Source organism: Giraffa tippelskirchi, chromosome 12 (genome assembly GCF_054371585.1).
Source record: "Giraffa tippelskirchi isolate mGirTip1 chromosome 12, T2T-mGirTip1v1.2.pri, whole genome shotgun sequence".
In the NCBI taxonomy this organism is placed as follows: domain Eukaryota; kingdom Metazoa; phylum Chordata; class Mammalia; order Artiodactyla; family Giraffidae; genus Giraffa; species Giraffa tippelskirchi.
In genome coordinates this window covers 114,227,501-114,248,106 of record NC_137286.1, presented here as the reverse complement: position 1 = coordinate 114,248,106, position 20,606 = coordinate 114,227,501, and the positions used below count along the sequence as shown (strand labels likewise).

Below are 20,606 nucleotides of genomic sequence, written 5' to 3'. Positions count from 1 at the left end.
GTAATTTATTGAAGAGTTCTCTAGTCTTCAACTGTTAGATGTTTTGTAATCCAGCTTCCCCCACGATGGAGAAAACATTCCTGCATACTCTCTATCCATTTTTATGTATCTGTTTTGTAGAAGGCCTATTCTGTTTTCAGCAAATTTATGATTGATGGAGTTATTCATTGATTAAATTAAAATTTTCATCTCAATAGCTTTTACTTATATCTGTTGTATTTTCTTGAGGAAAAAAAAAATGTCTACTAATTATTCTGTTTTCTTACCATTTAAATATTTAAGTTCTCTATTATATATAGTACCTACGGGTATTTCCTTTTTCCAGACCAAATATTCTAATTTTTTCTGACAAACTTTCATCCAATCTCATGACTGAGTTTCTTTTTTTTTTAAATCAGCCCCTACCACACCACCCCTTCCTGTGTAATGTTTTAGTAGTGAACACACAGAAAAGAGACCATAAAATTTAGACCATAAAACATAAAATTTAGCTTGGACAATACTTTATAAATGTAGTCATAGTTCATAACTTTTTGTTAGTTGAATGTGTGACTCAGTAAATTTCATGGATTTTGATGTGAAATTCAACTAATTTAATTCTTTATCTTTTGCTTGTATTAGGAATTTGCATTTACCCATATTAATTTTTTCCAGTCTATTGATTAAGGCTCTTTAGATGCTCTTTAATGTTAATATTCCAAACTATCATATTAGCTATTTATACCACCTTTGTATCATTTCCAAATTGTAAAAGGATGTATTACTTGTATTACCTTAAATCACTGAAGAAAACAAACAGTATAAATCAAGAGATCAATTCCTCTTGTCATTAGAGAATTCCTAATAGGCTGAAATGCTCTACTCATTGATTCTCTTTGAGAATCATTCATCAAGTAACCCCCAATCTTCCTGAATGAATCGATATTTTTCTCACTTTTATTTAATAAATTCACAATGGTATTGTAAGGATTTTTTAAAAATGGTTCTTGCTGAAATATAAAACAAATTTAAAGAAGAAAAGCAATGTATTTTAGTAGTTTAAAACATGGATTCTGGAGGAAGCCTGCTTGGTTTATATTCCAGCTCTGCCATCTCCTAGTCTTATGACCTTGTAAAAGTCACTTAACGTCCCTGTCTTTGTTTACTCTTCTGTACAATGGGGATTATTATATTACTGCCTCATCAGGTTGTCATAATGAGTAAGTTGGTATTTATAAAATCATTAGAAGCCTTTCTACTGTGACATTATCTTCACCTTATTTCTAGTTTATTTTCTTCCAAAGTATTCACAATCATCTGTTTAAAAATAAGTTCAGAATTCTATATGGAATCTGTGACAAGCTTTTGTAATACAGTTGCAATAATGTAATAAGACCTCTCTCTTTTTCTCACTCCCTTTTTCTTGTTTAGCTCTTTTCGTATAACAAAAGTAGTGTATTTTGCTTTTGGCAGGTTGGTATTTCAGTAGTATGCAAAGCAGACTTTTAAATGCATTTTTTATATCACTTTTCTTTAATGATAATATAGAATTGTTTTGAGACATTTGGCAACATTCAAATTATTCTACATTACTGAATAAACATCTTTCCTCATGTGTCATATTGCAGTATTTTTCTGAAAATATAAAATATGACTTAATTTTAATTAATTTTCTCTACCAGTCTGCCATTGTATGGGGTGTGTGTGTGTGAGAGAGAGAGAGTGAGAACTTAGAGACAGTTTAGGATATTCTCATTTAAAGATCTAAACGCTGAAAATTTTCATATTCAGTGTATAAATTTTCCATTCTGTAATATCTTTTCTAAACAGCTTCCTAAAATGCTATATCAGTAAATAATATTTACTTGCATGAAGTTCAAAATGTTTAAAGATTATAAAAACTGGAACCAGAGTAACTGGATTCACAAAGCAGATTAAAAAAACCTTACAGTAATGTCATTTACCTAATTTGCTTCTGAGTACAGAATAGTTTATTTTGGAGCAACCATAAATAACTCTAGATGTATGGATCACTTTTATGCATCATTTTTACCAAAAAAAAAAAACTATTTTGTAAAAATTTTACTTGGATTTTGAAAAGCAATTATATACGTTCCCTTAATGTTTATTTGGGTATTGATATTAAATATGAAAAGGGGGTGCTAACGAGAAAGAGAAAGTATTAAAACAAAACTACAACTAAGGATGCCATGTATCAATGTATTGAAATACAAGACACATATTTATATCCATGAGTGCATAATAATGCTAAAATATAAACTCATTGTTCACCGTTGGAGAATTCTAGGGAACTAAATCTTTTAAAAGACAAAAAAAGGTTTAAATAAAGGATAAAGGGGTGAAATGAAGCATTTCCCTGCCTTCCTCATGCAGACTGTCCCTTAGGATAACACCATAATGCACAAGAGGAACTTTTTGTGCATAGAAATCTTCTAGCAAATAAATGAGTATGGAATGATGTATTTCAAATTTATCAAATCACAAACCCTAATGGTGTGATGAATCTAGGCCATGATTATTAGTGCTGATTGTCAGCATAAAATGCAACCAAGCAGACACTCTGCACTTCTGGTAGAAGCATATACCACCTTCTATGAAGTATTCTTGCTCCCATATCAACTTGAATCAAGCATCCAGATGTACTTATACCAGAAATTCAGAGCATGGAGGGACAGAGTCAAATTAGACCCATCAAGGAACGGTGAGCAGTTCATAGAGGTGGTGACCTCTTAGAACATACACGGTGCCTTAACTAGATAAAAAGTTGGCTTTAAGCATTCGGCACGAACAGAGAGATGCCAATTAATGGCAATGCTGGCTGACTCAGAACTTACCTTTTCATCCTTGCTATCTTCCTTTTATTCCACCTACTTGACTTCTCTTTTAATTAAAATGATAATATTTATTATTACGACTGAGGTATAACTTTTGAGTCAAGACTGCCTTTTGCTGCTCAAAGTGACTGTAGGAATTTGTTTTACCAAACAGGAATCTGGAAAGTTTCCAGACTGCCTGAATTCTTATAGATATGGGAAAAATATAGTTCCCTATCAGCACTGAATAAGTTTGAAGAGACAGTAGGAGAATAAAGTTGTTTTTGATTACACTCAAGGCCCCTACCATTTTCCCATTTCCCATGAGTATTTCGCAAACACTCATAAGCAAAATTGAGTATTTCTTGAGAGTCATCATTAAAACAACGAAAAGAGCTATGTAAATATCTTTTGAAGCCTCAGTTTAGAAGTCTGAGTTAGAGTTTTGATGATGGCTGCCTGATCTAGATGCATGTATATTAGAATTGTTTGTTATGTCTTCCAGAAGTATTTTTTAACATTTTCCTGAATGCAGAATCCCAATCCTATTATTTATCCTTTCTGTTCACTTTTCCAGAAGAATAGAATTTGGATACCACAGTCAGTGTAAATGATTCGGATTTCACTAAGAGTATTACTCGCTGATGGTATATACTTCATGAGAGAAAGGAGTTTTTTTGGTTTTGTTTACTTACACATAACCAGACCCTAGAACACTGGTGCACATTAAGTGTTCAGTGAATAACCTCTGAATGAATGAAGTCTGAGTTGTCTTAAAGCTCAGGAGTTTAGGTTCTAAAAGTACTAATCAACTTCAATTTTGTAACGTTAATAGTTGTATGAAGATAAATTTAACATTTCTTCTTCCCAATTCTGTAACATACTCAATAAGGGAATTGCTAACTGAAAAAGTGATGAAAATGAAGATAATTAAAATGAGAGCAGTATAAAGTAAAGTTAAATGAAATAACCCTTCAGAGAAATGAACTGTGGTTATTTAATCTTACTCTAAGAAAATATTTTAAGTTGATAAAATAGAATGCACTTTGTGTTGGAGATGAGGTGGCTGAGATAGTGCATTCTTAATGTTTAATTAATCAAATGTATAATATTGAACAGCTTATGTTTTTAATTTAATTTTTACTTTAATTTTTATTGACATATAGTTGATTTAAAATGTGCTATGTTTCAAGTATACAGTAAAGTGATTCAACTCTACATATATATGTATGTATATATTCAGCTATATATATGTGTGTGTTTGCATATTCTTTTTCTGATTCTTTTTTCTTATACTTTATTACAAAATATTGAGTAGAGTTCCCTGTGCTATATGGTAGGTTATTTTTGGTTATCTATTTTATATATAGCAGTGTGCATATATTAATCCCAAACTACTTTTTATTTTAGCATTTTAGAATTCATTGTTTTAAACTTCACCTTTGATTGTGAATTGTAGTATAGACCAATACTTCTTGTTCTTCCCAGAAGCAATAAATGCAGCTTTTCCTTTATGTTATTCTGTTACCATTAGTTTATTAGTATGACCTTTTTTTTTTCCAGTGAGAGTGTATTCCTCTTAAATTTTCATTTATTATTGTGGCTAGTTTTATAAAGATAGAACAGTGCAAAAGATTGTGTTTTATTGATTGGTGGAGCTATGATGCAGGACTATAAAGCAGTGTGTTGAAGTATTAAATTAAATATTCTTCCTCTTTGTCCTACTTCAGGGCCATCTTGGAGGTTAAAGGGTCTCACACAAATGAAATGATAAATCCAGTTTACATAGTTTCCCTATAGACATTAAACTACTTCTTTCTTATTATGTCTGAATAAAACTCATTATCTATTTTGTTTCAGTAATAATTATGAGATTCTCCCCTAAGCAATTCTTTACTGTCTCCATTAATCTCCATCTTATAGCATACTCTGGAAAGGCAAGCATATAAATATGATAAAAGAATTAAGCTGTTGAAATAAATTAATTTATTGTACAACAATGTATTCAAATCTTACTTGCTCAATGGATTTTACTTTAATGAAATTCTTCAAAGAATAATACATCATGTTCCAAAGATTGAAATTATACATTAAGTAAAATGACTGAATATGTTGAGTCTCACTTTATAGAAACTTTCAATTGAATACTTAAGCTTTAAAAGCATAAAATTTGCATAAATTAAAATATTTCTTTAAGTAAAAGTATTAAACATTGTCTTTGCATCCTTTGTTCCTAGACGAAAAAAGCAATTAAAGTAAAAATAAGCTAAAGCTATAATAAATACTACAATTTCACCTATGTTGCCTAAGCCTTAAATTATGTTTTAAGATGTATTTTACATTAAGATTTTAATCCAGCTTATTTTTACTTAGTTTATTATATGACTTTTAGAGTGTTATGAATGTGTAAGTGAATAAATGAATAATGCATGAATGAAAAGAATCATCCAAGAAAACTTTTACAATTAAATACATTGACTAATGAAATAATTGTTTACCCCATGTGGAAAATAATTAACTCTTCAATGGCACAACCATTGTTACTAGAGTTTTGTGCATTAAATATTTTAGTACTTTATGAGCTAAATATCTCAGGGAAAAAAAATCAGTTTTTCATGCTTTCCGTTAATGCTGCTGAGAAATCTCTTATGACAGGAAAATTCATACTTGCAAAATGACTTTAAAGGGGTTCATTTATTCCAAGATTGCACTTTAACTGTTTGGCCAAATACATGCCACTGAAAATATGATCAATTACATAATTATTAGAAGGAATATTAAAATGTTTGGATGGATAAACAATGGCGTGAGTGAACTTTTGAATAAAATAGAATGGTTAATTTAGAAAATATTATTTGTATAAAAATATAATAATGCTCTTTTTTAATATACACCATGTATTTCTGCATAATCTAATTGTTAAGATTTAGATGTAGTAAAAATTAGCTTAAAACTTATACAAACTTGGGTACCTCTTTATTAGAGAAATAAAGATTAGAGTCTATATAGTGTGTATCTCGTCATGTGTGCAATTAACTACAGCATGGATTATTTATGTAAATATTTATACAGACTAAAAAGGAGTTCTTCTATACAGTTTTATAATGAATGCATAGATACTCCAAAAATGACACAAACCCCAGCCTTTGAATGCTACACAGAAGCCAAGTTACCCTTTGATTTGTGATTTCAGAGATTTGATGTGAACTCTATTGCCTATTTTAAATTAAAAATCGTGGTTCAGTTCAGTTCAGTCACGTAGTCCTGTGCAGCTTTTTGCCATCCCATGGACTGCAACATGCCAGGCTTCCCTGTCCATCAACAACTCCTGGAGCTTGCTCAAACTCATGTCCATTGAGTTGGTGATGCCATCCAACCATCTCATCCTCTGGCATCCCCTTGTCCTCCTGTCTTCAATCTTTCCCAGTATCAGGGTCTTTCCCATGAGTCAGTTCTTCACATCAGGTGGCCCAAGTATTGGAGCTTCAGCTTCAGCATCAGTCCTTCCAATGAATATTCAGGGTTGATTTCCTTTAGGATTGACTGGTTTATTCTCCATGCAGTCCAAGGGACTCTCAAGAGTCTTATCCAACACCACAGTTCAAAAGTATCAACTCTTTCGTGCTCAGTCTTCTTTATGATGCAACTCTCACATCCATACATGACTACTGGCAAACGATAGCCTTGACTATACAGACCTTTGTTGGCAAAATAATATCTCTGCTTTTTAATATGCTGTCTAGGTTGGTCATAGCTTTTCTTCCAAGGAGCAAGTGTCTTTTAATTTCATGGCTGTAGTCACCATCTGCAGTGATTTTGGAGTCCAAGAAAATTAAGTCACTGTTTCCATTGTCTCCCCATCTATTTTCCATGAAGTGATGGGACCGGAAGCCATGATCTTCATTTTTTGAATGTTGTGTTTTAAGCCTGCTTTTTCACTCTCGTCTTTCACTTTCATCAAGAAGCTCTTTAGTTCCTCTTTGCTTTCTGTCCTAAGGATGGTGTCATCTGCATATCTGAAGTTACTGGTATTTCTCCTGGCAATCTTGATTCCAGCTTGTGCTTCATCCAGTCCAGTGTTTCTCATGATGTCCTCTGCATATAAGTCAAATAAGCATGGTGACAATATACAGACTTTACATACTCCTTTCCCAATTTGGAACCAGCCTCTTGTTCCATGTCTGGCTCTAAATGTTGCTTCTTGACCTGCATACAGATTTCTCAGGAGGCAGGTAAGGTGGTCTGATATTCCTATCTCTTAAAGAATTTTCCACAGTTTGTTGTGATCCACACAGTCAAAAGCTTTGGCATAGTCAATAAAGCAGAAGTAGATATTTTTCTGGAACTCTCTTGCTTTTTCGATGATCCAATGGGTGTTGGCAATTTGATCTCTGGTTCCTTTTCTAAATCCAGCTTGAACATCTGGCAGTGCATGGCTCATGTACTGTTGAAACCTGGCTTGGGGAATTTTGACCATTATGTGGAAATGAATATATTCAGAACGACAAAAAATAAACTATTAATACATGCAACAACCTGAATGAATCTAAGAAACATTTTGTTGTATAAAAAAGGTAGACATAAAAAATTAGGTACTTATATGAGCTAATTTTTGTGAAATTCTCAAACCAGCCAAACTACTTCCTGGTGATAGAACTCAGAAGGCAGTTGCTTATGGGGATAGGAGAAATAGGTTGGAAAGGGACATGGGAATCTTTGTTGGTTATGGAAATTGTCGAGAGCTTGACAAAACTCATCAGACTGAACACATAATAAGTGCATAGTTTGAAGCTGTTTTAAGTTTAGCTTAAAGGTGAATGTTAAGAAGAGAGATTTATAATCCCAGTTGCTTTTAAATTATAATTAAAAGATAGGCAGTAACTTTTAGCATCCAGATGTGGGTTCTCCATTCTTTTAAATCATATATATGCTTGTTTCTTAGAAATTTAGGTCATTTGTCTGCAATGTGACCTATAGAATTTAGACTACTTAGAAACATAACTTGTTTGATTTATTTAGTTTGGAAAAAAATAACTGATAATTGTGTTCATTTTTCATGTTGAGACATAGATTTTAAGAATATGCATTGCAACTATAAAGAGTAGACTTTAGTTGACTTTTTTTTTCCTTTTTGGCTTTTCTTTTGTTACAATATTCTTTGACCTGGAAAATTCTTTGTTGTAAAGTTTCTTGTGGGACTGTTTTTTATTCTACAGGATACATACTGAGAAACAGTTTTATGTTTAGATTTTGGAAGAGGACTTGGCTATTCTTGAGGGTGATTTTCTTTTTATTTGTATGATCCTCAGGAATGAAGCCTTAGTGTAACTGTTGAAGATGATTATTGACAATGCGTAGGACTGAAAAATTAAAAGTGTATGAGACAAGTGATGCTCAATCTTGGATATATTTTAAAATCACCTGGAGACCCTTAAAAAATATTGGTTTCTGGGCCCCACAGCAGATGCAGGGTAAATGAACACACCAGGTGGCCTCAAAGAACAAATTTATACCCTCAAATTTCTGGAGTCTAGAAGTCTGAAAGCGAGGTGTCAGCAGTATCACACTTCCTCTGAGATTCTGGGTAGAATCTTTCCTTGAGTCTCCAAAGATCCTGATGGTGGCTAGCAAGCTTTGGCAGTCTTTGATTTGCAGCTGCAGAGCTCAGTTCTCTACCTCATCTTCACATGATGTTTTTCCTTCTTCAAAGTTTTTCTCTCTTTCACATTTTCTCCATATCTTCACAATGTCCTCTTGTGAAGACATCAGTCATGTTCGATGGAGAAGCTACTCTATGTTAGTATGGCCTCATTGTAATTAATTTCATCTGCAAAGACCCTGTTTCCAAATGCTCACATTTATAAGTATCCATAGGTCAGGACTTCATTCATTCTGAGGAGACACAATTCAACTCATGTAAGCCAGAATCTCAGGGAGTAAAGCCCAGGCATAGGCATGTTGAGGAACTTCCTAGGTGATTCTAAAGGAAAGTCTAATTGCAAACCATCACTGGGCTAAATGAACGTTTGAGATTGAAGACAGGCATTACTCTTTCTCTGTTAGTACAAAGCCTTGAGCTTGTCTGTTTTCTATATTACATTAGCCTTTGATATTTTGAAAATAGCCTCCTATAGGCTGATTTCATTCTAGATCATTTTTTTTGGTTACAAACAGTCTGCTTTTATTTAATATTTGCATTTTTGCACTCTAATCAGGAATAATTTATTTATTATTTATTATGTATCATGTATCAGTTGACTTGTAGACTTCTAAATATTTATGAATTATTGAAAAGTGTTCTTCAAGGACAGTGTGTGTTCATATCTGAAGGTGTAAATATCTCTTTGCTCAAAGAAGCAAATGTTAACAAATAGATATTTTATTTATTTATCTGTAAATCCATTTATAATAGCTCATTGGAGAAAGTTATACAACAGATTGGGTTGGCCAAAAAGTTCGTTTGGGTTTTTCAGTAAGATGCAACAGAAAAATCTGAATGAACTTTTTGGCCAACTCAATATTTGCACATTGGTCTCATTGGGAAGGTGCAGGGCTTGGGTAAGATATGGAGTGGGATCTAAGTGTGAACATAGGACAGGATCAGGAAATATAATACCATGTTTCCCTGGAATACACCTAATACATTATTCATGAATTTTCACTAATATATTTGTGGGTTGCATTGAAGCTAGGAGTCTGAAAACTACCAGAATCAAAATTATTCAAATGTTAAATAATAATAGATTTCCATGGTCCCTTAAAATGTGACTGTTCAAGTATATTCAGAGAAGTCCCATAATGAAATAGCTGTTAACAGCTCCTCTGGTATTATTTTGATGATGTCACTATGATAATTTGTGTATTAAATAATCCTAGACACTTGCTGAATCAATAGACTCTATGTATTAAGTTTTTTTATAATGATAATTGTCTAGAATTAAAACTTACTTTGTTCTTTTAATTCTTTGTTGTCTAATGATTCTAAACCGGATGTCTTTTTTGACCTCTATTTTTATCCAAAGAGGGGATTAACATTTGTCACTACTACAGTGGTATTCACCTATTTCCTTTCGATTCTTTTCTTACTTAGACTTATGGTTGTTGGTGGGGAGGAAGGAAAAGATAGGTAGTTTGGGATGAACATATACATACTGCTTGCTATATTAAAATGGATAACCAACAAGAACCTACTGTATAGCACATGGAACTCTGCTCAGTGTTATTGTGGCAGCCTCAATGGGAGGGGGATTTGGAGAAGGATGGATACGTGTATATGTATGGCTGAATCCTTTTGCTATTCATCTAAAACTATTACGACATTGTTCTTCAGCTATATCCCAATACAAAATAAAAGTTTTAAAAAAATAAAAAAATAAATAAAATGTGTCTTTTAATCCAGTTAAATGTTGACCAAAAAATGTGTTGTTTTCACATTTCTGTAGAATTAAGAAAAACCAACATTCCTTAAGCAAGGGTCCAATGTATTTACCTCTTTTCTTCCCCCCACCCTCTCCTGGCGGTATAGGAGCGTGTTCCCGACAGCCCATCACCTGCCCCCTCCCTGGAGGAGGGCCGAAGGCCTGGCAGCCACCCATCATCACACCGCAGCAGCAGTGTGTCCAGCTCTCCAGCACGGACTGAGAGCTCCTCGGACAGAATTCGTAGGTGTCATTCTTCCACTTGCCACCGTTTTAAACTTTATTAGGTGCAGCTGGCTTTTCTAATCAAAATGCCCTCATTCTGAAGAGATCTCAGATATATCATGTTCTGAATCTCTGTAGCAATAGCCATCTCTCAAAATTATGTTTCCCAGTTTGCAATAGCATGAGGTACGGTACTATATTAACAATTCCGATATAAACTCCCTCTTTTTGATGCCACACGTAAAGATTTGAGCTATGAAACAGAGAAAGTAAGTAACCTTCTAGATTAGTTTCTGAAGTAAATGCCTCCAACTCCCAAATATCTAGTGTCCAAATATACTGTGTATGAATTATTCCTCTTCATTCCTTCAATCCCATCCTTGCCAGTTTTTAAAAATTTACTAATTTTTAAACTTCATCCTTGCATTGACAAATAGGGATAAAAGAAATAGAGTCAAAATAACTGTTTTTAAAAAAACACATTTCCTAATCATTCAGATGATCAATAGATTGAAGAGTTTGAAATTGGTCAAATTTTAGGATTTGAATTAGTAACAGTCAATAATGCATATTATCTTCACATGTTATTATAAAATTCTAAAAAGTAGGTTCATACTTTATTTTGTGATCACATTTTCAGATATTTAATCCTTGTCCTCATGATCAAGAAAATTAAGAGTAAAGTCGTGGGTTGTTGTTAACTGCTCAGTCATGCCTGACTCTGCAAACCCATGGACTGTTGCCCGCCAGGGTCCTCTGTCCATTGGATTCTCCAGGCAAGAATACTGGCGTGGGTTACCATGCCCCTCTCCAAATTATTCTACGTATTTTTAAAATGTATTTTTTTCAGTGAAAGTAAGTTTTTATGGAATGACTTTTCTTCAAAATTTTTCACAAAACCAAGATTTTCATGGGCAATTTATTAAGAAATGTATGACTCGATTGAGATCATAAGGGTGTTTGGTCGCCTGCTTTATCATGTCAGTAGTGACAGATTATTCTTAATAATTCAAGAAAGAAATTATTGCTTTTAATCATTCAACCATTTAATAGATATTAATGGGCAGTTTAATTTTTAAATTTGAGTTCAAAATCAAATTTTTAAAGAAGTATGTTGATATCTCTTAAACTTAGGGTTTTGTTACTAGGCTGTGGGTGTGCATGCTCAGTCGCTTCAGTCATTTCCAACACTTTGTGACCCCATGGACTGCAGCCCTTCAGGATACTCTGTTTATGAAAACTGCAATGGGTGGCCACTTCCTCCTCCAGGGAATCCTCCCAATCCAGGAATCAAACCCACAACTCTTGCGTCTCCTGCCTCGCAGGCGGATTCTTTACCTCTGAGTCACTGGGGAAGCCCATTGACTCGAATAGAATATGAATATTGAATTTCAGTGCTATTTCAGTGCCTTAACTTGTTGAAAAATCTATTTACCCTCTCATGCTACTAAAACTATTCTAAATTATATTTTAACTTTATAGTCTTAGAGCGTTCTGTCTTTAAGACTGTAGTTTTTGCAGTTACAGAAGGTTATATGCTCAGGAGAGGATGTGTTACATTAGATAAAGCCTGACTAGTTCATTGGTAATGGTTATAGTGGTATGGCCAGTCAAAAATATTCTAGACATTAAAAAATATACCTATTGTATGAGGTAAATAGAGGATAAAATAGTTTCATTTTCAATATATTTCTGCTTGTTCTTAAGAATTATCATGGTTATCAGTCCTCATGGTGTTCAACTTAGAGATAGATTATAAAATAAGACCATGATATTTTATTTATTTCTGATTCCAAAAGAGTTTAAATAGGTTATTTGTATATTGCGTATTATGGTGTTTTATTCTTTTATCTTTTGTTTCGGGCTTCACAGCTGTCCATCAGAATGGGTTGTCCATGAACCAGATGCTGATGGGTTTATCACCAAACGTACTCCCTGGGCCCAAAGAGGGAGATTTGGCTGGTCATGACATGGGACATGAGTCGAAAAGGATGCATATTGAAAAAGGTAATATATGATTATAAGGTCTGTTTTTCCTGCTCAACACATGAACTAGGTTTTAATCACAGAATAAAGTATATTTCTAAATTACATTAGAAGATGTTATATAAACATTTTAAAAGCCTACAACATTAACATTAAGTAAAAATTAAGTCTACTCAACAACAAAAAAAGAAATATGAATGAAGACCTGCTATAATTCTCTTAAACAGGTAAGTGTTCATTTATTTCCCGGTACCTCTAGAAAAAGAGAATTTTTTTTGTTTTAATTGTTATCTCTCAATTCCTGAAGGTCTACAATTTGTCTTCCCCCGTGCCTTCAGGGTCTATTGTCCTTTTACTTAGCATATTAAAGCAAGGACAATATACAAAGGATTACTGTGAGTATTTTTAGGAATAAAAGAGATGGACATTTGGTCAATCAAGAAATACAGTGAAGATTGTCACCAATCTACTAGTATTGTTGTTGTTCAGCCACTAAGTTGTATCTGACTCTTTGTGAACCCTTGGACTGCAGCGGGCCAGGCCTCTCTGTCTCCCAGTTTGCCCAAGTTCATTTCCATTGAGTCGGTGATGCCATCCAACCATATCATCCTCTGCCGCCCTCTTCTCCTCCTGCCTTCATTCTTTCCCAGCATCAAGGTCTTTTCCAATGTACTAGTAGTTGCTTCTAAATTGCAAGCAACAAATAAGCCCAGATAGTGCAAAGCTATGAACATTTTCTATTTATATTTGATTTGTACCAATGTAACTTGTTTCCATAGGCAAACATTTGTCTTTTCCTGCCTTACTTTATGAAATACTTTCATGAAGAATTGAAATATTATTTTAACATGCATGTTGAAAATTTATGCATTTGGATGCAAATTCATGTTTTTGAATGGTAAATTTAAATTAGGACAATTGGAGCCTTGCCATATCTTTATAATCTTAATTTAATACTTTAAAATTGTAATAATAACTAGACTATATACTTTGATATCTTTTTTGATATGAATATCAAATAATCAGTGTTATGGAATGGATTATTTCTTTGGAAACAATTTATTACTCAAAAGGCACAATTAACTGGATGTCAAAAAGGAAAATGAATACAATTGGATGTTTAAATAACAGAAAGAAATGTTTACAGAAAGACTAAGTTAAGGTGGGAAACCTTTTTTCCTCAAAAATAATTATTCACCAAAAGTAAAAATGCTTACACAACCATGTTTTCCTTTTCAACATGAATACAATTCACCTGAAACTTCAGAGAGAAAGAAAACAATATTTATATAAATTAAATTATCTGTATTATGCAATTAATGATAAAATGATAATCTTTACTAGGTTCTAGCATGTCAAAATGTAGGCATTATTGAGAGCAGCATTAAGACAATTTCTAGTTATTAATTTTGAAATTCACTACCAAGTATTATCACTAAGCTGAGTGGAATATATACAAGTACATAAGTGGGTCAGATTGTCTCTAAATGTCTAATTCCAATCTTTCTGTGAGTTCTTCTTCAACAATGAAGAAAAATGTTATATAAAATGCATTATGTATATTTTGACATGTGTTTTATATTTAATGAAAAAGTTATTTGTGAAAATCTACAGTAATAAATTTTTCATAGGGGATTTAAGTTTTAACTAAGAATGTTTAAATGTAAAAATCCATTACTAGGGCTAAACAGCCATTCTCCACTAACATCTTGCAATAGAATGAAACCCTATAGAAAAATTTTTAGTTAACTCTTTTCTCAGTTTTCTCTTAGATGCTGCATAGCTAGTTTCACTTAAAATGCATGAGAAATGTGTTATAGTATACAGTGAATATCAGTATATTAGCGATTAATTCTCTTGCAGAATCTTGGTGAAGCAAGTATGGGAGTGAAATATAAAAGCTCAGAGGTGGTAGGTAAAAGACCACTAAAGGCATGATCAACAATGTGACTAAAACAGAGTTCCACTGGAATTTTTGGTGGGAGCTTTCTACAAATCTCATGTTTCAAGTTGAGTTGAACCACACTTTTTTCAAATGGTTTCTTTTTTCAGGATTCATGAGTTGTATCTGCCTATCTGTTCATCATCTGTCTATATACCTATCATCTATTTGTTATTATTATTACAATTTTGCCATTATAGAGCCTTTCTTGTGATACCGAACTAGATTTTTATAGGGATCCTACTGCTGGTTTCCCTGTGTGCCTGTCCCTTAAATTTTCATTACAACATTTGCCTTGTTATTCAAACGTTCTTTTTTCATTGGTCTGCTTTCAGTACTACATTGTAAATTCTGAGTCATGTGTGTACTGCATTTGCTTGAAAAGGACTAGACACTCTATTATGTGAATGCATATTTATCTGAGTTAAATTGCTAAAAGATTCTAAGAGATGGTGAAGGTAAGTTAAAATAACTGTGAAGATGAAAGGCAAAAGGTGGAATTACAGAACCTTTAGAACATACATGTGTATGAAACAGTAGCATATTCTGGCTATGAATATACATGAAAACTTTTTCTATATCACTATATTTTATCACATGTTAAGTTTTTAAATTGTTTTGCTCTCAGAATAAAGACCTTGATCATAACTCAACAGTCTTTCAATATCTTAACACATATTTTATTAAAAAAAGTACATTTTATTTTAATATTTGCCCTACGGATGTGAAGCTACCGTTAAATTCTTAATATCAAATGTAGTTATAGGATCATGGACATTGTAATAGACATTGATACTCTTACAGTAAGAGTTTTATTATATGATGCTCATCTTTTGTATGTATCTCATCTCTTCTATCTATTTTTCAGTGTACTGAATTATTAGTAAATATTCATAGGCTTTCTAGATTGATAGGGTCTACTAAATTAAAAATTGTTTTTTTTTCATGACTACATTCATCATTTGCCTTGTATTCGCCCTGTAACTTTCTTACTACACATATCTGTATTAAAACAAGTGACTTCATTTAGAGACATTTGTAGAGAAATTAATTATATGCTTGTGTCATTTTAGGCTTGAACTTCTTAAATGAAATTTGCTGCTTACCACTTTAAATCATCCAAAAGATAATAATTCTTAACAAAACATTGATGTTAAAAATAGATACCAAAATTAATTTGGGTGCTGAGAATCACCATGTTCTAAAATCTTAATCATCAGGAACTTTTAAGCATTTTTAAATCATCTTAATATTAAAAAGTTGTTGACTTAATTCTATTAGACAGAATATTTGTCACCATTAGTTGAAGGATCAGTGTCTATACAGGCATTAGAATTCAAAGTAACAAATGCTGAGTAAACTCCTCCCTTAATTTTTAAAATAAAAATATTCTAATGGGTTTTTGAATACAGGAAGATTTTAATTAGAATACATTCAAAATATAAATATGAAAAAACAAGTTAGTGTATCGAGAAGTAATAGACATACATTATTTCAGTGATCCCAAGTGTTATGAGAACTGATTTTTAATAGTATGAACTTTGATCAAAATTAGGGGTTTATCAAAGATATGTCCCGAGGAAATCTTCGACACAGCTGGTAGCCCCATAAACAGTTTTATGTCTTCTAACTTTTCCAAACATACTCCAAGTTCTCTAGAGCTTCTGGATTTTAAAAAACATTGCTGATTTTTATCCTCAGTCTAAAATTAGTGAAATAGACAGGACTAATTGATGTTTTTTTTTTTTAAATTGAAGTATAGTTGTTTTACAATGTTGTGTTAGTTTCTGGTGTATGACAAAGTAATTCTGCTTTACATATATGAAACAATGAAAGAGTTATATATATATATGTAATATATTTCTCAGGTACTTTTCCACTATAGATTTTTATAAAATACTGAGTATAATTCCCTGTGCTATACAGTAGGACCTTGTTGCTTATCTATTTTATATAAAATAGTGTATATCTGTTGTTCCCCAAATCCTGATTTATCCCTCCCCCAACCTTTTCCCTTTTAGAAACCATAAGATTGTTTTCTATGGTCTGTGAATCTGTTTCTGCTTTATAAATAAATTCATTAGTATCATTGTTTTTTAGATCCACATATAAGTGATATCATAAGATATTTATCTTTCTGTCTGGCTTACTTCACTTAATATGATCTCTAAGTCCATCCATGTTCTACAAATGATATTATTTCATTCTTTTTATGGCTGAATAATATTCCATTGTAAGGGCTTCCCTAGTGGCTCAGGGGTAAAGAATCTGCCAGCTAATTCTGGGTTTGATCCCTGGGTCAGGAAGATCCCTTGGAGGAGGAAATGGAAACCCACTACAGTATTCTTGCCTTAAAAAATCCCATGGACAAAGGAGTCTGGTTGGCTACAGTCCACGGGGTCCCAAAGAGTCAGACACGACTTGGTGCTAAACAACAACAGATATTCCATTGTATATATGTACCACATCTTTACCCATTCCTCTGTTGATAGGCATCTAGGTTGCTTCCATATCTTGGCTATTGTAATAGCACTGTTATGAACAATGGGTTTATGCATCTTTTCAAATGAGTTTGTTTCTGAACATATGCTCAGGGCTTTGAAATTATAGAAACAAGCTCTCTGTTTCTTTATGCTGCATCTCTCTCTTTATTCCCCCCAAATCTGTCACTGGTGCTGATTTTCAGTGATAACTCTCTCATGCATAATTTGTTCCCTGGTTTATCAAATTGTTTGAATTATTATTTCCAAAACATTTTTGAGCATGTTTCATACCATGAATATAATTCGCTGTGCACATTTTTTTATTATTTTGGAATTTATCTAATTTTTTATCTTCCAAAAAGTAAATGTATGCTACACATTAGATATTGTATGCTACAATATTAGCTTTTTTCCCCCAATTATAGAGAAAGTGAGCACATATAATTGGAACTAAGTACTGAACACTTAATTTACACTAGTGTATTTCAGTCTTGGATTAAATAAACCAAGATGATATAATTAATAGGTAAATATTTACTGCATGTTAGATATGTGAAATGAACCATATGAAATACAAAATCTCACTTTCTTTTTTCTCTTTCTGCTACAATTTTACAAAATTTTTATTCATATATATTCTAATTTCCCCCTATAATTCAGGCTTTTCCCTTTATTTGTTTTCAAAAAAATATGAAAACTATCCTTCATTAGTGTACTCAGTCACTCAGTCTTGTCAGACTCTTTGCGACCCCAGTGACTTCAGCCATTTTAGAAGCAGGACTAATTTAAGATGAAGCCGGAAACACAGGGGATTTGCTTCAGGCCATAAAACGTTTCTTTTGTCACATATTCTTTTGTTGTGTATTCTTCATGGGTGGTGTTCAAGATTTCCAATGGTTAACAGACTTGTTTGGAAGGTTCTCATCCTGGTATTCTGAATTTGAGGACAGAGCATTAGAGGCAATAAAGTAGTTAGCAAACTGGCCACATTGAAATATCCTCTTATTAATGTTGTATTCTTAGCATCCACCCTTGTGGACAATTTTCCTACACCACATCTTTCTTAAATGACTACCATCACTTTTCTCCTGTTTCTGGAATTAATTTTTTGAAATATATTTCCTTTTGCACATTTTTCATTACTTAAGGGAGAAGGCAATGGCACCCCACTCCAGTACTCTTGCCTGGGAAACCCCATGGACGGAGGAGCCTGGTAGGCTGCAGCCCATGGGGTCGCGAAGAGTCGGACACGACTGAGCGACTTCACTTTCACTTTTCACTTTCATGCACTGGAGAAGGAAATGGCAACCCACTCCAGTATTCTTGCCTGGAGAATCCCAGGGAAGGAGTCTGGTGGGATGCCGTCTATGGGGTAGCACAGAGTCGGACACGACTGACGCGACTTAGCAGCAGCAGCAGCAGCATTACTTAAAAATTCTAATTTTTGGATTATCTTCAAAAATGACTTTCTATTTTGAATTCTAGATTGACATTATACACATTAATTTATAGTAAGTATCACACACATATATGAAAAATCTGAACCCAGTAGTATTTCGTCTGACTATATAGACCTGCATGGAGTGAAAAACCCTTTTCTTTGGAAATTTCCATATTTTGGTAATGTTATGTGGGCCACTTGTAAAATTGACTACCTCAATGTTACCTAGAGTAAAATTTACATTTTCCAGGAATTTATTATTACATAATTAACATGAACTTTACTAAAAGAAATAGGATTTATTGGTGATGAAGATGTCAGTTGCTTCTCCAGGACATTCATAACTTAAAGGTTTTGGTAACATTTTTGGATACTTAGAAAGTTGAAGTATATTACTACTTGCAGATAATTTTCATGAATTAGATGCCAAAGTAATTTATTAGAGAGTATTAATATTTATTTTTGGATACCTTATAAATAATAATGTACATTTATAATAATTTTACTTACTATAGTAGCTTTGCTTTATTTGGTCAGATGAAATGTCTTTTCCCCATACAGAAAACAGAATAGGCTATTAATTACTCCACTTACTCAGCTTTGTTTTTTTGAGCTCTTTGGATAGGCACAGAGTGACTCACTTCCTCGCTGTTTAAGAAATATTTTTATGTAGTCATGCCAATAGCTAATATTTTTATAGCATTAAAAGTGAGGTAGAGAGTAAGTGACTAGTAGATTGTTACTGTTTTTGTTTAGTCACTAAGTCATGTCCCTCTCTTTTGTGACCCCATGAACTGTATGTAGCCGGCCAGGTTCCTCTGTCCATGGTATTTCCCAGACAAGAATGCTGGAGTGGGTTGTCATTTCCTTCTCCAGGGGATCTTCCCAAAACAGAGATCAAACCTGCATCTCCTGCATTGGCAGGTGGACTCTTTACTGCTGAGCCACCAGGGAAGCCCAAATTAACATATTAGTTCCACATATAAGTCTGCTTCATGTAATTATTTATGAGTTATTATAAACGACTATTTTGTTCCCGTCATTTAAAGTATTTATTGGTTTAATGAATCAACTATTTCTAATTTTGCAATTTATTTGCATATTGCCTAAGCCATGATTTCTATTTCTTCTACTTTCAATTTGAAATTTTACATAATCTAGTGTGGAAATGATCCAAAAGGAATGTGCACATTCTTCTGTATGTTTATTTGAGAATTAGCTCCAAACTGAAACTTCATTTTGGAAATATTGACTTATATCTGATATTTTTAGTGGAGCTGAAACCATCTTTCTTTTGTACATTTTTATTTTGAAAGTGGACAAGTGCATATGTTTGTAAAAGAATTACAAAACACTGTCCTTCCTTCCCTGAGTAGGCATACTTATAAATGTACAAAAATTAGGTCATTACAAGTTCAATGACTCAGAGAGTAATAACAAAATATAAATTAGAGTTTCTGCAGATAACCTTAGTGTGATGTTATTTTTGTAGAACAAAACAGGAAAATATCTACAAATTCATATGTTTCAACCTAGTACTTTGGAACATTTTTCTATTCTGAAATATAAAGTAGAATCTTTTCTTAAGAGCTTAATAAAAAAAGGAAAATATAACTTTTAAAATATATTTTCATTCTTGCCTAATATTCAGCATCTGCTTTTACTGAAACTTTTATGTGCATGTGTGTGCCCCTGCACTTGTGCCAACACACCAGGCTTTCTTTTCATTTGATAGATGAGGGGCTGATACTGCTTTGAATGCTATGTTATGGGTTAAGAAGCAAGAGTAATAGCCCCCTTGTCTCTTGTGCTTGAAGCGGTTTGAATTTCTTCATCAACTTGATGGAATGATTTAACACATCATTCAGCCCTGTTTGCAGGACCGGTAAGATGACAGCAAAGCTCAGGTAAATTCTAAAGATACTGGAACTAATTTGGAGGAGTATGTATAACACATTAGATGAAAGGTCAATATGGAACTCATGGGCATTATGTTTAAATGCATAAAAACCTATAGTATTTTGAACATATTTTAAAAGAAATATTGCCCACCTGTTCTGGAGAACTGGGTATGATGCTTTCCTCTGACTTTTCCTTACCTATTACCATTTATTCTTGTGCCTTTTGGCAATTATCCCTAGAAATTTGTGTGATAACTTCAGCATATCAAAATCTGTTTTGTTCCTGTAGAAGCCATGTTTTAAACTTTCCTTAAATTTTTTACATTATCATTGTTGCTAGTATCTTATGCTGTGGTTTCAGAATATTAAACAAGTACAATTGTTTTAACTACTGTGA

At 33.0% G+C, this 20,606-nt stretch overlaps 1 protein-coding gene across 7 annotated transcripts in view; it reads left to right on the top strand.

Moving 5' to 3' along the window:
• Positions 1 to 20,606, top strand: part of DACH1 (dachshund family transcription factor 1) — a 456,626-nt gene that overhangs the window by 315,600 nt on the left and 120,420 nt on the right. For 5 of the 7 annotated variants that reach the window (XR_014070377.1, XM_081546705.1, XM_081546703.1 and 2 more), the window contains 2 exons: positions 10,339 to 10,474; positions 12,329 to 12,463. The exons of the other annotated variants lie outside the window; for them this stretch is intronic. Coding sequence is in view for 4 of the 5 variants with exons in the window: in XM_081546705.1 (XP_081402831.1) it covers positions 10,339 to 10,474; positions 12,329 to 12,463 (271 nt within the window). In the remaining variant the exon portion in view is untranslated. The remainder of the gene's footprint in view (positions 1 to 10,338; positions 10,475 to 12,328; positions 12,464 to 20,606) is intronic. 7 annotated transcript variants of the gene reach the window in all.